We start from the raw sequence: 15,205 nt of genomic DNA, 5'->3' as shown, positions 1-15,205 counted from the left end.
TCCGTACCGAATTACTGTTGCTTTACCGTAAGTCTTGATATCTAGCACTATGAGTTTTCCAGCTTTACTTTTCTTCAAGTGTATCTGAACTTTTCTTGGCCATTTCCATTTCCATATAAATTTTGGGATCAGTTTGTCAATTTTCATTTTAATTAAGAGTGCATGGAATCTAGAGTTTAATCTGGGGGAAAATTGACATCTTTACAATTGAGTTTTTCTGTCCTCGGCTCTGGTACATTTTTCCGCTTTCAAAAGCTAATTTAATTCCATTTTTATTCTCAGTGTTTCAAAACAGTAATACAGATAACATTTCCCCCCATGGTATGGTTCTTTCAACCTCAGAATCAGAGATTGAAATGGATACTTGACTAGCCAGAACCGAAATGTAGACCAACAGAAAGACTAGCAAGGCAGTAATATTTTTCTGTAGAATCTGAGTCTTTTGAAGATGTAGATAGAGGAGTCATGATTGAATCAGAGTGACAGAGCACCTTTGAGTTCATCTCTAATTAGCAGTGTTGTGTCTCTGTGCATTTTTCCACAGAACCAGACCCACTTTCCTGGGTCTGTTAAAGTTACCCAGGAAAACTTTACCCTGTTAAAGTTTGAAATTCACTTGAAGTTTTATTACATTTTGAGTGTTTGATTTAAAATCAGACCTACCCAACAGCATGAAGGAATTTCACACACATTATAATGAGGAGACACAGCCAGACACAGGGGCATGTACCCTGTGTGAGTCTATTTATGTGACTATCAGAACTGGCAAAACTAATCTGTCGGGGGAGAGGTTACAGTAGAGTCTGATTGGCTTTAATTAGGGGCTGTGAGCTGATATACTGCCTGGGATGGGCATGGGACACCTTCAGCAATGTTGGAAATCTTCTACACCTTGATCTGGTAGTGGTTATACAGGAATATGTGTGTGTGAACAGGAAGATACTTATAAAATCAAGGGCAATAAAGTTGGACACACATGAACTTTCGTAGATCAATTGAGGCTCTTCTTTTATAGTTTATAAGAACATTCCCTTACCCTGTTTGTGGCCTTCTGTGTCTCTGTAACTTGAGGCCATGTGACGATTTACCTTTTCCAACATTTTATTGTGAAAACTTCAAACATATGGCAAAATTGAAAGAATTTTACTGGGGACACCCGAATACACACCACCTGGGTTTTACCAGTTAAAATTTTACTGTATTTGCTTTCTCATATATCTATCAATATGATCAATGTGTTTGTTTTGTTTCCTTACTATTTATTGTCCACAGAATGAGTTGCTAAGCCACCTACTGGATCACTACATGGGTTGATTCAGTTATTAGACAGAACTCAAGTAATCAAAGCAGATTAGCTAACCCTCCCTCCCCCTTGATGGTACATCTGGGAACTGTGATACCTGTCAGAGAATGGTGGCTTTGTTTCATATTGTCCTGGCTATTGTCACATCTAAGTCTTCTCAATGTTTTAGTTTTCTCTAGAATTTTTAAAGCATTTGGTCAAATTACAGAAATCAATGACACATACATATATATATATATATATAGACAAAGCAGAAGCATAGTTTACCTTTTTCGACTGTATCGTAACTATGCAGGATGACAGTGATTTTTGTTCCCTTTAAATTGATGCACTGAATTTAAATTCCATGTCTCTGATTCCAGGGGGCAATTTGCACTATCATCTTTCACAGCACGGGGTGTTTTCTGAGAAGGAGATGCTGTTTTACGGCACAAAAGTCATCCTGGGGCTGGAACACATGCACAATCAGTTTGCCGTTTACAGAGATTTGAAGGTAAGGCCATTGGACAGACTCCTTCCGTTTATCGGACCTGTGCAATATGTGCACATATTGTGTTGTATTGCAGTTGTGGTCTTCCAGGCATTTCCACCTCTTTCATGGTATCCTGTCATTTTCCTCGTCTCAGCCCCAATAAAGGCATCACCTTTGTGATGTCGATCTCCTCCAGACTCTGAACTCTGTTCTAAAGACTCCATCCTACTTGTCCCTATTACCTCCGTGTCTGGTGCAGCACGTATGCCAACTCAAAAACTTTAATTGGTTAATTAGTGAAAAGCAGGGTAGGGGTGTTTTGTTGTCACCCATTTTACAATTGATTGTAATTCCATTAATGTTCACTAAGCAACTGATTTGGCCCTGGCTTGGTGTGAGACCAGGAGGTGTACAAAGGTGAACTAGCAGAGAACATATATGTCTTACGGGAAGTATCTACTTGTGAACTAACATGTAGAAGGGCTGAGTCATAACTCATTTGAGGCAAGCCTGATCCGATCAGGGCAGAGTGGCTGACAGCCTGGAGAATTTCCCCCGAAGGGCACTCTCTGAGCCTCAGATTGTTTTGAATTTGCCTTAAAAAATCACTAACGGGGCTTCCCTGGTGGCGCAGTGGTTGAGAATCTGCCTGCCAGTGCAGGAGACACGGGTTCAAGTCCTGGTCTGGGAAGATCCCACATGCTACGGAGCAACTGGGCCCGTGAGCCACAACTACTGAGCCTGCGCGTCTGGAGCCTGTGCTCCGCAACAGCAGAGGCCGCGATAGTGAGAGGCCCGCGCACTGCGATGAAGAGTGGTCCCTGCTCGCCGCAACTAGAGAAAGCCCTCGCACAGAAACGAAGACCCAACACAGCAAAAATAAATAAATTAATTAATTAAAAAAAAAAAATCACTAACGAATTTTCAGATCCCTGAACTACATAGCCCCAGTCTTCCAAGCTTGGGCTTCTTCACTGTGGTTCTCTTTAAAATCTTACTGGACTTGAAAAAAAGGAAATAAGTGCGTTCTGAGTTTTTCCATTCCAGACCATGATGCTTGGTCCCAGGTTCTGCATTAAGGAGGGAGTTGGGAGTTTGCTTGGTACATCCGCGGTGATATTCATCTAGCCAGCCACATGAAGAACGGGGGAGGAGATAAACGGGACCTTGACAAACTATAGAAATGATCACGCAGATATATAAAGGTGTAAATAATGGTGAGAAGAAAAATGATAGCCGTGGCAACTTCCCAAGGAGGTTGGGAGGAGAGTGGGTTTGCCTCCTCTCTGCTTCCTTCTTAACCGGAACCGAGGTTAACCAGCTAAAATGTACAGATGATGTTCCTTTGCTCATGTGTTGTGATTAGCTTTTCAAGTTTACCTCCTAAGAATCTAAAATGGTGTATTTTAGTGTTGAGCATATTATGTTTTTCACAAGGGACTTTGTAACTTTGAAAGCCTCCTGCAAGGTTAAAGAATTACTCCCTAAGCCTTCATATGAACATAAAGAAGAAAAACTGTATTTTCATCACATTAGAAATAATTAGACACTGGTTGGCACATGACATTTTATTTCCTCATGGTGAGTTTTGCAGAAGAATAAAATACACGCCGAAGGCCCATGAAGCGCCACTGTGATACATTTTAATTTAAATCTATAACTGGTTTTTAATCATCTTGATGCAGTATTTTTGTCTTCTAAGCTATTTAGTAGGCAGTGGTATTACCTAATTTTTATTCAGACTTAATTCTAGTCATTCATGATTATTCATGCTTCAAGTTTATAATGGCATCCATTATTTTTATTTCAAGCAAAACAATAGCTGATCTCCAGCAGAAAAATATCAAGATGACTGTAATTGAATGTATATTAGGGAGAGGAGCTTTGTTTTCCATGATTATGCTGACTAAATCTAATCTTAATGGATACATTTCATCAGAGTTGTGGTCAAAATCATATTTGGTCATTTGGTAGGGCCCTCTGTTGATTCTGTACTAATAAACAGAAATGACATTTATCGGGATTAATGTGGCCATGGAATATTTTGATTTCTTTGGTCACTATTAGTATATTTTTACAAGGTTCCTTTCTGTGCTGTGCTTCGTGGCTTCATTCTCCGAAGTCCTAGTAGTTACAGAGGCCAAGGAGCCTGTGGACTCACCCCCTTTGTGGAGAGACTCACCATTCTGGCTGGATTGCACTTCTTGCTGTGAAAAAGAAATACTTTAACTCCGATGGACTGTGGTTGTAACCCTCCCGTGTTACCTGCCCTGTGTTCCATCATCAAATGAGTAGAATCCTTCCCATCTGTCATTACCACTTTCCTGCTGAAAGTAACATGAAACATGTCATTGTCGGTATCATGCCCCACTTGGATGTGATGATATGATTAATGCTAGGATTCATGTGTAGGAATGAACTGTGATAAAATAATGAGATATCAAGCGCCAGTAGTTTTAGAAGTTAGCCCCTGGGACATCTTGGGGACTCTTGAAGATCACCTTCTCTTTCATTTTAGCCCGCAAACATCCTCTTGGATGAACACGGACACGTTAGGATATCAGACCTTGGTCTTGCCTGCGATTTTTCCAAAAAGAAGCCGCACGCGAGTGTGTGAGTAGTATAGCACCTCTGTCACTGTCGTTTCCTAACTCAACTCGCCTATTCACTCAGACCCCGACGTGGTCATTTGTTCCCCCATTTTTTTCCTGCCAGTAGCGATTTTCAGCATGTGGCAGTGCCGGGTCAGGGGAAGGTCCCGTATCCCAGGCTGTGGGAGAGGAGATAAGGGTGGTGGTGTGCTCGCTGTCACCGTTTGGGGGAACACACAGGGACCCACAGTGTAGCTGCCCGGGGGCAGGGTGGTCTAAGGGAAAGATAGGGGCCTCAGCAGCAGACCCAAATCCGTGCTGGCTGTGTGACTCTGAGGCAGTCAGCTCACCTGCTTGACCCTCAGTCTCTTTATCTATAGGGTAGAGGTAGTAATAGACCCCTGAAAGCTTATATGCCAAAGAAGGTGCACAGGCAATTGCATAGAACTTTCCAAGGAGGGCCCAGAGGTCAGGTTTCTCTCTCCGTCTACTTTTTCCTTCTTTTTCAAAACAGTTTTTTTTTTTTTTTTTTTTTTGCTAAAAAGAAATTAGGGGTCTTTTTTTAATTTAAAAAATCATCTCCTTGCAGTTCAAGCTTTTAATGCAGGTCATATTGTTAGATCTGAATATTACGTCCGTCCTCTAAACAACCATGCGGTGGAAGCTCCCTGACACCCTGGCCGTCGGCCAGCACCTGTCCCCTCTCAGGGGACCCTAAGCTGCTTCCAGCAGTGGCCGTGCTTGTTCTGCAAGTGTTGACACTTGCCCAAGGACTTCCCTGAACCTGAGATTGTTCAAATGACAACAGGAGTATGAAGTAGCTGCCCTGGCGCTCAGCAGAAGCAGAATGGAATACGTACTGGTTTTTATTCCTATTTCTTTAGTATCAGTTTATCTGGGTGGAAGATGTGGACATATGTGCAGTTTGTGGAAAAACAGGTGACTTTTGCTTGATTTTTCTTTTTTAATATATCAGTCTTAGCAGTGAAGCTCTTAAAATTCCATTTTATTGTGCATCATTGCTGTGTTGAATGGTCTTGAAGTAACTCCCAGGAGTCTCATTTCATGCATCCGTGCAGAAAATAAACTATAAATCCTTTTTTTTTTTTTTTTGTGGGGCTAAAAATAAAGTGGTTCTAAAACTGCATTACTTTATGAGGGACTGCGTTAAATCAGAATTGCCATTTAAAGCTCTGATCAGATGTTAATAGCGATTAGCACCGTTTCTGTAAACATGTTTCTCTCTTCCTACAGAATCTGGGATATGGTGATAAAAGCCTTAGCATTTTGCCAACACTTGACAATTATGAGGCCAGAACCTGGGGTTGTATAAGCCTCTCCCAGGGAGTTCATCAGACATTTTTTTTTTAAATTATTTATTTATTTATTTATTTATTTTTGGCTGTGTTGGGTCTCCGTTTCTGTGCTAGGGCTTTCTCCAGTTGTGGCAAGCGGGGACCACTCATCATCGCGGTGCGCGGGCCTCTCACTATCGCGGCCTCTCTTGTTGCGGAGCACAGGCTCCAGATGCGCAGGCTCAGCAATTGTGGCTCACGGGCCTAGTTGCTCCACGGCATGTGGGATCTTCCCAGACCAGGGCTCGAACCCGTGTCCCCTGCACTGGCAGGCAGATTCTCAACCACTGCGCCACCAGGGAAGCCCCATCAGACATTTTTAAGAGAGTCGTTTGAATTTTTAATGCCACGGCTATTTGGTATGCTCATTTCTTCAATTTAGTATAGTCACAACTGAATATGAATCGGAGAGCTCAGAAGAGTTAATCTCCCAAAGGAATTAACTTTCAGATGCAGTTACTTATTCCCTTATAGGGCCTCCCCCTCTTCTTAGTGTAATTCACATGTCAGATCTGAAAGACGGGCTTTTGTCCATAGCTGAACAGCATCTGTAAAGGGATGGGATCGGGAAGGTTGATTTCCATGTTTAAACGATGATAGTGAGGCCACTACTTAAAAAGGATAAACGCACAACAAAATTCTGTATTTTTAAGTAGAGGAGGCATTTCATGGCTGAGAACAAAGGCTTTCGAGTCAGCAGATGTGGGTTGAATCCTCCTTCCACATGGCACCAGCCTCATTTTTCTCCACTATAAAGAGGTAGTAACAATGCTGCTTACTTCACGTGACAGTTGTGAGGGTGAAGTCAACTCCTTCATGTAATAAGTATTTACTTCACATTGGCTGTGTGCCAGGTGCTGGCGATGCAGCGGGCACCGAGGCAGAAGAGCTCCCTGACCTCCTGGAACCAGCAGCCCCAGGGGCTGTCCGGGAAGTGACCGGTGTGGGGGACAGCACTCATGCCATGAGCTGAACATCGGCTGTCCCAGGCATGTGTGGCCAGCTGCTCTGAATATGTTGTTATCTTCACAGAAGACCCACAGGGCATGGGTATAATCATCTACTTTTATGGGATGGAAACTGAGGTTCAGAGACACTAAGGCACTTGAACAAAGTCACATGCCTGGCACATCGTGGGGCTAGAATTAAGATCCAGTTCTGTCCCACTCCAAAGCTTGTGTTCCTTACACTCTGTCTGAACTCCCTGAGGCTTTGAGAGGATCGACTTGGTACGAGATTAAAGATTTGTGGCCAGAATTTCACCCTAGACTGGGCTTCTCTGCTCTTTTCAAAGCCGTAGGTATGATGCCAGGACTTCGTCAGACACTGGCCCGTCTGCACAGCAGCGTTGGGGTTGGTTCTCCATCTAGGTTTAGACTCAGTCCATCTAACGATGGAATCCAATTCTGACAAACTGAAAGTGAACCGTGGAGCAACCACCAAATGACACAGAAAAACTTTGTTTTTGGAATCAAACAGATCATCAGTGACTCATTAAGTCCCAGCTTATTTTATCCAGGAATACAAAGCTCAATCCCCTGTCACCATGTCTTCAAATGCTCAAGTGTTCTTTCAGCATGAACAGCACAGATCGTCAGTGGGAAGCGGCAGGAAGTGCTAGGTGCTGCCGTGTAGGCAGAAGCTGAAAACCATGGAAGTGGGCAGGTCCAGTGCTCTGCTGTGTCCAGTGTCCACTCAGAGACATGATCTGCGTTAACCCCGTGCATTTATCCTTGTTGAGATCTTCCCGTCCCAGAACTGGGTTTTGATCCCGAGAATCGCAGGTTAAAAAGGTCACCACAAAGGTTTTCCCAGCAACACCAAAGTTAAACCTCCCCAGAAAATGGCTTGGATGCCCCTTGAGGAAATCTCTGACTCTCCCAGTGTGCCTTGCTGACCGCACGCTGTCAGACTTTGGATTCTGGATGGCGGAGCTTTTCTGAGGGCTGGACCAGTGCCCGTTTTCACTGTTTGAGAACGTCTTTCAAGATAGAACTCTGAGGCAGAGAGGGTATCGGGCCCAGTGCTGATCCAGGATCACTTGGCGGAGCAGATTCTCACTGTTTCTGAGCATAAGTTAAAAAGGATTATAATAACGTAAGGATAGAGAATAAAATCCCTAACATAGGTTGAGTTCTTTTTAAGAGCCAGCACTATCCTAAGCCCATTACATACGTGTGATCCTCACGGCACCCCTGTGGGATGAAGGTGTCATTTTATCACCCATTCTATCAGTGAAGAAAATCAATGAAGGATGGGAACAGAGCTACAGTTAAAGGCTTTTTCGGGGCCCTTTCAGGCCACGTCTTTGAAAGTTCCCCACGAGCCCTCTCTTGCGCGCTTGGAACAGTGCGTGCTCAGATCTTTAAGGAGGGGTGGGGAGTCGCAGAATGGGAAAGGATTTTGAGTTGCAGATAACACATATTATATATAAATGGTTGTCCTCCCAAGTGATATTTCTCAGCTTCCTGCAAGTCGCCTGCACATTTGTTTGGCTGAGTCCTTTGAGCTGTCAGCAGCTCTTTAAACCGGATACGTGATTTCTCCGTCTCCGTACCTGTCGGCTTGTCCCCCCACGCCCGCCCTGCCTTGGATACCATTGTGACCGTGGAAAGGTGGGAGATACGACGGGCATATGTGCGAGCCCCGGTCCTCAGCACGGGAGGGTGGCGCCACACAGGGATGCCCGTGCCCATCCCTTCCAGGTCACTGTTCATCACCCCCTCCCCCCGCTCCCTCCCCCAGCCCCACACATCTCCTCACGGGCCTGCCCTTGACTCCTCCTGCCTGGAGTGAGGAAGGACTCCTGAGACTCACATTTCACCTCCGAGACCGTGGAGTGCGCGCATCGTTCATATTTATTTCATATGGTAATTTATTTATATTCAGTCCTATCCTAATGAAGACAGGAAAGGTCGTTTTCTCACTGGGTGTTTGCTGAATCATATCTGGTGGAAGCACTGTCGTCCCCGCCGCCTTGTTCATAGTTGCCGACATGGATGCATGATGCTCAGACCTCTTGGTGAGCTGGGAATGTTTTATAAGGTCTGCAAGCACTGATAACCGCACGTACCCTTTCTTCTCCCCAGGGGCACCCACGGGTACATGGCTCCCGAGGTCCTGCAGAAAGGGACTGCGTACGACAGCAGTGCTGACTGGTTCTCCCTGGGTTGTATGCTTTTCAAACTTCTGAGAGGGTGAGTGAAATGCGTCCTTTTAGTACCATCACCATGGCATGCACTTGGATCAAAATCAAAAATATGTACATGCTATTAGGTGCTAATATCGTTTTAGATCACACAGTGATCTTTAAGACACACACTGATCCAGGCGATGCCCACAGCTCTTTCTGCCCGTAAAAGTGAGAGTTTCTTTCCCATAAGCCTTTGGTATTTTTGTTCCATGCCAGGAAGGTATGCCAACACGTTTAGACCTAAAACAAGACTTTGTTGGAATATTTCCATTGATAAGCCTTATTTTGGGAATAAGTGTTATTTTTAAATGTAGATAATCGAAGAGGGTAGGAGAATTTCTTTTCCCTAGGAATTAATTACTCATGATCGTCTTGTGAGGTTAAAGCATTTTTTACACAAAAGGATGAACACCCAAAGATAATCTGTTTTAAAAGTGTGCATCTGTTTGTGAACATGCTGAAACTTGTAGGTTTTAAAAACACAAAAATGAAATTGTGTAATTTGGTGTTTTTCATTTGTTATACTTGACCCTTAGTTCTAATCTACCAGAGATGATGAAATACAAGCGGAAAGAGGATGGAATGAAAGCACTCTCCAAATATGTTCTCATATTGAACGTTTACAAATTATGTTAATATTTCCATTAATTTTAAGAGTCTTTAGCCAATTTTAACAGAGAGCTGAACTCTTTAAGATATGTTTTTGATTATTCTCCATTCACAGAGATACAAAAAGCAGTTTACGTTAAAATTTCCTAGTCAGGATTCTCCCTGTAACGTTGCTTCTATGAACACACAGGACTGGTAGTTTGCTAAACTTTCCATGTTTCCCTTGGAAAGCCTTATTGAGCATCGCTGCATCCTCTTATTACATTTAGCACAATCTGAAAAGAGGCTGGATTCCCTGTCTTCCCCTCAAACTAGGTTCCAAGCACCCCGGCTGCTTCCCCAGGACCTGGATAATCTAGTTGTTCTCTGCTCACCGCATTCACTTGGGAACTAAAATTGTATTATTGCTCAGAGAGTCAGGTCCTGTTGGTCCTTAATTGAATTACCATGTTTGTGGAGCCTGGATGGCCTTAATTCATGTCATCAGACCAGCTGACCTGATTAGAGATTCTGCAAAGCAAACCAGAGAAAACCACTTCCCGCCCGATATGCTTCTCCAGCCGGCGGGAGTCCCTGCATGCGTGGTGAGTGCATCCAGACACACCGTCTTCACTGAGGTCTCCGCTGAAGAAGGGGTTGGAGATTAGAATCCACACTTACAGAGTCACAAGATGATTTAAGAAAAACTCTGCACAACAGCAAAAGCTGAATGCATTAACTCAAGATTCAAAAGTCAGTTGTAAAATGTGGCAGGGAAACTTGCAAAGTCTTGCATTTAGGGCTTTGTTTATTGATTTTTGTTTAATATTGTTATTCTGTCTGTTTATAATAATGTCCATCTGTGTAGTCTAGGGATGATCTGGCATATACCACTATTTTTAAAAGATCTGAAAATTGGTTTGATCGTTATCTCTATGCCAGCAGTGTGATTTGTAGCTGATAAAGCCAGTTCCGTCTTACTTGGTCATGGTTCAGGTTTGGAGGATTGCATTGGAAGGTGGTAATTCCTTTATGAAATCCTTGATCAGGCTTGATTGAAGCATTATGTTTGATGTGACCCCTATTGAGAGGAATCTTGGCCAACAGGAAGACATCCAGAGGATGGTCATGAGGATGGGATGGGGTGGATGGATAAGAAGAGATGAGAATGGTGACAGCTAGAAATCGTGGCTCCTATGGACAGGTTCAGAGAGCTGGGTACAGTGCTTCAGACGGCCATCCTGTTGGCTCCAGCTGTCGGAAGGCCCACCTCATTGAAGGAGGCATACTCATCTGTACAGCTCTAGACAGTGAGCATTTTCAGGAGAGAAAAGACTTCAATTTGACGCAAGAATGTCCATTCAGCATTTGAGCTGCCCTGTGAAGGCATGTCCTGCCTCACAGATAGCCAGCTCCCCGTCACTGCCTGGTGACCATCCACGGAGCCTGAAATGGCAAGAATCCTTCCAATGCCTAACAAAGAGAATAGACGAATCTTCCCTACAAAGATGTATGATCGTCTGCCATTCTTTCTAATACTTGTTCAAAAGGCAATCCCAGGAATGGAGAGAGCACTAAAACCAAAGAGCGGGGAAACATTTTTTGACTTAAGTGATTTAAATACAATTCGGTGAGCATTTATTGAGTACCTGCAGTATGCAAGAGCCTGTGCTTGATGCTGTGGGGGAGGGAAGGAGGGAGGGAGGGAGGGAGCCACACACAGTCCTGGAGGAGCTCAGAGGAGAGTAGATAGGTACACACACATACGAAATTGTGAGCTGGATGGGCTGTGCTGGGAGAGCAGAAATGGGATCACCAGGTCTAACCTGGAAGCATAGGGCTGACTTGACAACTTCACGTAGGAGTTGGTATGGGAAGTGTTCTCTCACAGACAGGATGGCAGGATGAAGACCTGGAGCGGAAGTAGACGACGGGGAGGGCACAATACGGAGCAAGTGCAGGTGGTCTTTCCCCATCAACGACCTGTGAGTGGGGGGGGGGGGGGTCAGCTGTTGGTCGCAGGGAAGGTGTGCTGAGAGAGAAGATGGAGAAAATTGGGGCAGGGCCAGGGGCCACCTAGAATTCCATGCTGTGCAGGTGGGGCTTTGTTCTTAAGGCCCCAGAGACTGAGGGCTTTTAAGCAAAGGAGGGACAGAGAAAGGAAGCATCTTTTAAGCAAAGGTTGGGTTGCTCTCCAGTAAGAGGATGCTGGTGGGAGGCATGTCTAAGAACCCAGGCAAAGGCTTGAGTAGCGCTGTGGTACTGGGATCAGAAAGGCCACAAATGACTTAACAGTATCGTTCTTACAGTCCATAGCGGTTTTTGTTTTTTCAGTGGATGCTTGGCTATGGACAGATAGGAGTTTAGATTCAAGGTGATTGGGAGGATGGTCGTATCACTACCAATGTCAATGGGTATAAAGTATCAGTGGTTCATATTAAGCTGATGTTTATTGAGGGCCCTTCAGGAGCAAAGCATCATGGTGAGATCTGGAGGCGATGGAGCCTTCGTCCCCTCAGCTTAAACAAGGTGTAGGAAGGTTCCATCCAGGCGTACAGAAGCATCCTATTCAGTTCTTACACACTGTACAGAGGGAGCCCGAGTAGCTGTCTTTTCTCAGACACAAGGGGCCTAAGGAACTGAAACAGTAACTCAGGAGGGGGTGGGAGGAGAGTGCGGCCAATGTGGCCTCCCGGGCGCGGGCTTCACAGGCCGTCTGTCCCCCGGTATCCTGGTGCTCCTACGGGGCGGCCGCGGCATCAGTCCTCATGGGATGAACCAGACTCCATGCCAGCCACTCCGCAGCGCTCGTCCTCAACCCCAGGCGTGCTTGGCAACGCCCGGGGACATTTTTGGTTGTCACAACTTGGCATCTAGCGGGTCGAGGCCAGGGTTGCTGCTAAGCATCATACAGTGCACAGGGCGGCCCCCGCTGCTCCAACAAAGGATCGCACAGCTGAGGATGAGAAACTCTGCTCCAGAGCAAGTCTCTTCCCCTCCTCCCCACATCTGCGCAGTGAGGGTGACCAGTGGTCACCAAGGGTCTTTTTTTCGCTTCTGTTTTCTCTGATCAGATACTTCTCGCACTGACCAGTGTGCCCCATTGCTTCTGCTGAAACACTTGTCTGAACCCCTAGTTCTTTTGTGACACCCTAGAAGGATCCCACAGGGTGCAAGGGACAGGAACCTGGATGTAAGGAAGCTGTCGAGGCCCGAGAACGTGTTTGCATCCCTGGGCTCAGTGATGGACCCGTCCGCTCAGGGCCGTATGTTGGGTGGGGGTCACTGCTTCCACTTCAGCTGACTGTCAGACACTGAAGAGCGCCGAGGTGTCCACGTTGCAAATGTGCGGAATCACCGTCATGATCCTCAGTCTAGAGTTCAGCTCTCTGTGAAGGGAAAGAATTGACGTGACAGTAGCCTTGATCTTAAACTTGTCACCATTGATTGTCAGACACGAGGAGAGAGCCCAGGTGGTGGTCTGGGGAGAACTGAGCTCTGCCTGAGGTTGCCGAGTTGGTTCCCATAGGGAAAAAAAGGAATGTTTATAAATACTTTGGTAGCTATTGGCTTAGGTTTCAAAACTCACATTTGATGTAACATGCAATCTTTCTGGTATTCTAAAATTAATTTTTGACCTAAGGATTTGTAGTCACTTGTATTTATAAATGGATTGTTTTTGAGCTCATCTTTTCACTGTGAATGATGTATCGTGCGTGTGTGTGTGTGTGTGTTTCCCCATCATTTAGCATGCCTTGAACGTTTTCCCAACTCGTTTGGGGGAAATTTGCGGCTCTCCCACTCTCTCTGTTATTCAAAAGCCACATCTGACCACTGTACATGTGAATTCTATTCCCATAACGTCCCCTGACGCAGCCGGAGTGTTGCATGTGCTGTTGGAAGAGCTTGGCCCACGTCATAAGCTGTTGACAGGCCCGTTACTGTCTCCTATTTAAAGCAGCTGCGTCGGAGAGCAGCTGTGATCACACAGGATCTGCAAGCACCATGTGCCCCCCTCAAAATGGAGATCATTACTATAGGAGGTTTTCTTTAACATTTTCCAAAATAGAAACAGAATCTTGGGTTTTGTTCACAAAGAATAATCAAGAAGACATTGGAAACAGATGCGCCTCAGGACTTGAACTTGAAAGACCAGACTTTCTCAGCACAACAGCCCAGAACCGAAGAACCGAAGAACCAAAAAGCATTTCCGATTGTTTCTTATTGAGTCAGACGTGGCAGAGCTATGTTTATCAAATGGGATTTGTAGCGATCGGGCCTGTGTGCCGGGAATGTTTTAATGTTGAACTTTAACTCCCGTCCCCTCGCAAAGCCCTCCCTCTGGTCACACGAAAGAGTTTTTAAATTTAGCACGGAGCATCTCTGTCAGAACACAGTCGTCCTTCTCTCCAAGTGTCCGGGCACAGCCCTCTGCTTCCAGCGTCAGATGCAGGCAGGCACATGAGGGTCGAGAGCAGGAAGGGGTCCTCCGGCTTTGCACACAGGAGCCAAAGCAGATGGATTTGCCGAAACACAGGAGACCTTCACACAATCCCCTTTTATACGTTAAGGAACTCTGTGGGGTAGGAGCAGTTGTGTCATGAAGAGAGACTGAAGTTGTAGTAAGATTTAATAAACCTATATTCCTTTTCTCTTGAACCATGAACATGTTAATATCTCTGTGTATTTTGCATACAAGAATGATACAAGTCAAGTTTTTAAAAATTATAGTATCTCATAAACAACAGATATCGTTTGTTATTCTATCCCATTTGCTTTTTAAATGCAGTAATTTTACATTTTTCTCCTTGGAAACAATTAGGATGCAAAGAATATTTCCAATCAAAATCTGTTTTAAAGATTGGCGTATGTTTGCTTGGTACTAATTTACCTTGTTTAGATTTTTTTTTTCCAAATTAATGCTTTCAAGAGATGGAAATTACTGTGTTTTTCACTGCATACGAAAGAAAGCAAGCATTAGAGTGCCCTCTCTTGTACAAAGTGAAAATTGAAATATTTAAATAATAAATACTCTGAAGTGGAATCATCATCATAGTTTAACTTATTCAGTAGCAAGAGTGGGTGGACGTTTTAGTTCTTTTTTCTAAATCACATTGATTTATGTGCTCAACATCCGTATCCATTTTATAGAGTTAACTATTTTATATAATATCTTGCCTCAGATTATGTTATATATGCCTTATAAATAAATCTACAGGGTTGATCATTTTACAGGCATGTCTTACCATCAGAAATCTCAATCATATCCCTTCTTTAATTTTCAAGTGAATAAATAAGGCCAGGGTTTTCTAGTTTGCATGTTTACTAGTCTCTTTTAATGCTAAGAGTATCTTTGGTTTTTTTAATTTGTTTTATTGAAATATAGTTGATTTACAATGTTGTGTTAGTTTTTAGTGTACAGCCAAGTGATTCAGTTATATAAATACATATATATATATATATATATATATATATATATATACACATTCTCCTTCACATTCTATTCCATTATGGTTTATCATAGGATATTGACTATAGTTCCTTGTGCTGTACACTAGGAACTTGTTGTTTATCCATCCTGTATATAATAGTTTGCATCTGCGAATCCCAAACTCCCAATCCATTCCTCCCCCTGGCCCCCCGCCCCTGCCATTGACAACCACTAATCTGTTCTCTATGTCTGTAAGTCTGTTTTTGTTTCGT

The 15,205-nt window shown here is 44.1% G+C and overlaps 1 protein-coding gene across 1 annotated transcript in view; it reads left to right on the top strand.

Moving 5' to 3' along the window:
- LOC132347260 (beta-adrenergic receptor kinase 2-like) overlaps nt 1-15,205 on the top strand; it is an 83,355-nt gene that overhangs the window by 52,779 nt on the left and 15,371 nt on the right. The window contains 4 exon segments of the mRNA XM_059893643.1: nt 499-568; nt 1,651-1,796; nt 4,294-4,388; nt 8,811-8,918. Coding sequence (XP_059749626.1) covers nt 499-568; nt 1,651-1,796; nt 4,294-4,388; nt 8,811-8,918 — 419 coding nt within the window.

The sequence above is a fragment of the Balaenoptera ricei genome, chromosome 14, assembly GCF_028023285.1.
Source record: "Balaenoptera ricei isolate mBalRic1 chromosome 14, mBalRic1.hap2, whole genome shotgun sequence".
NCBI classification, from domain to species: domain Eukaryota; kingdom Metazoa; phylum Chordata; class Mammalia; order Artiodactyla; family Balaenopteridae; genus Balaenoptera; species Balaenoptera ricei.
This window is presented reverse-complemented; position numbering and strand designations above follow the sequence as displayed.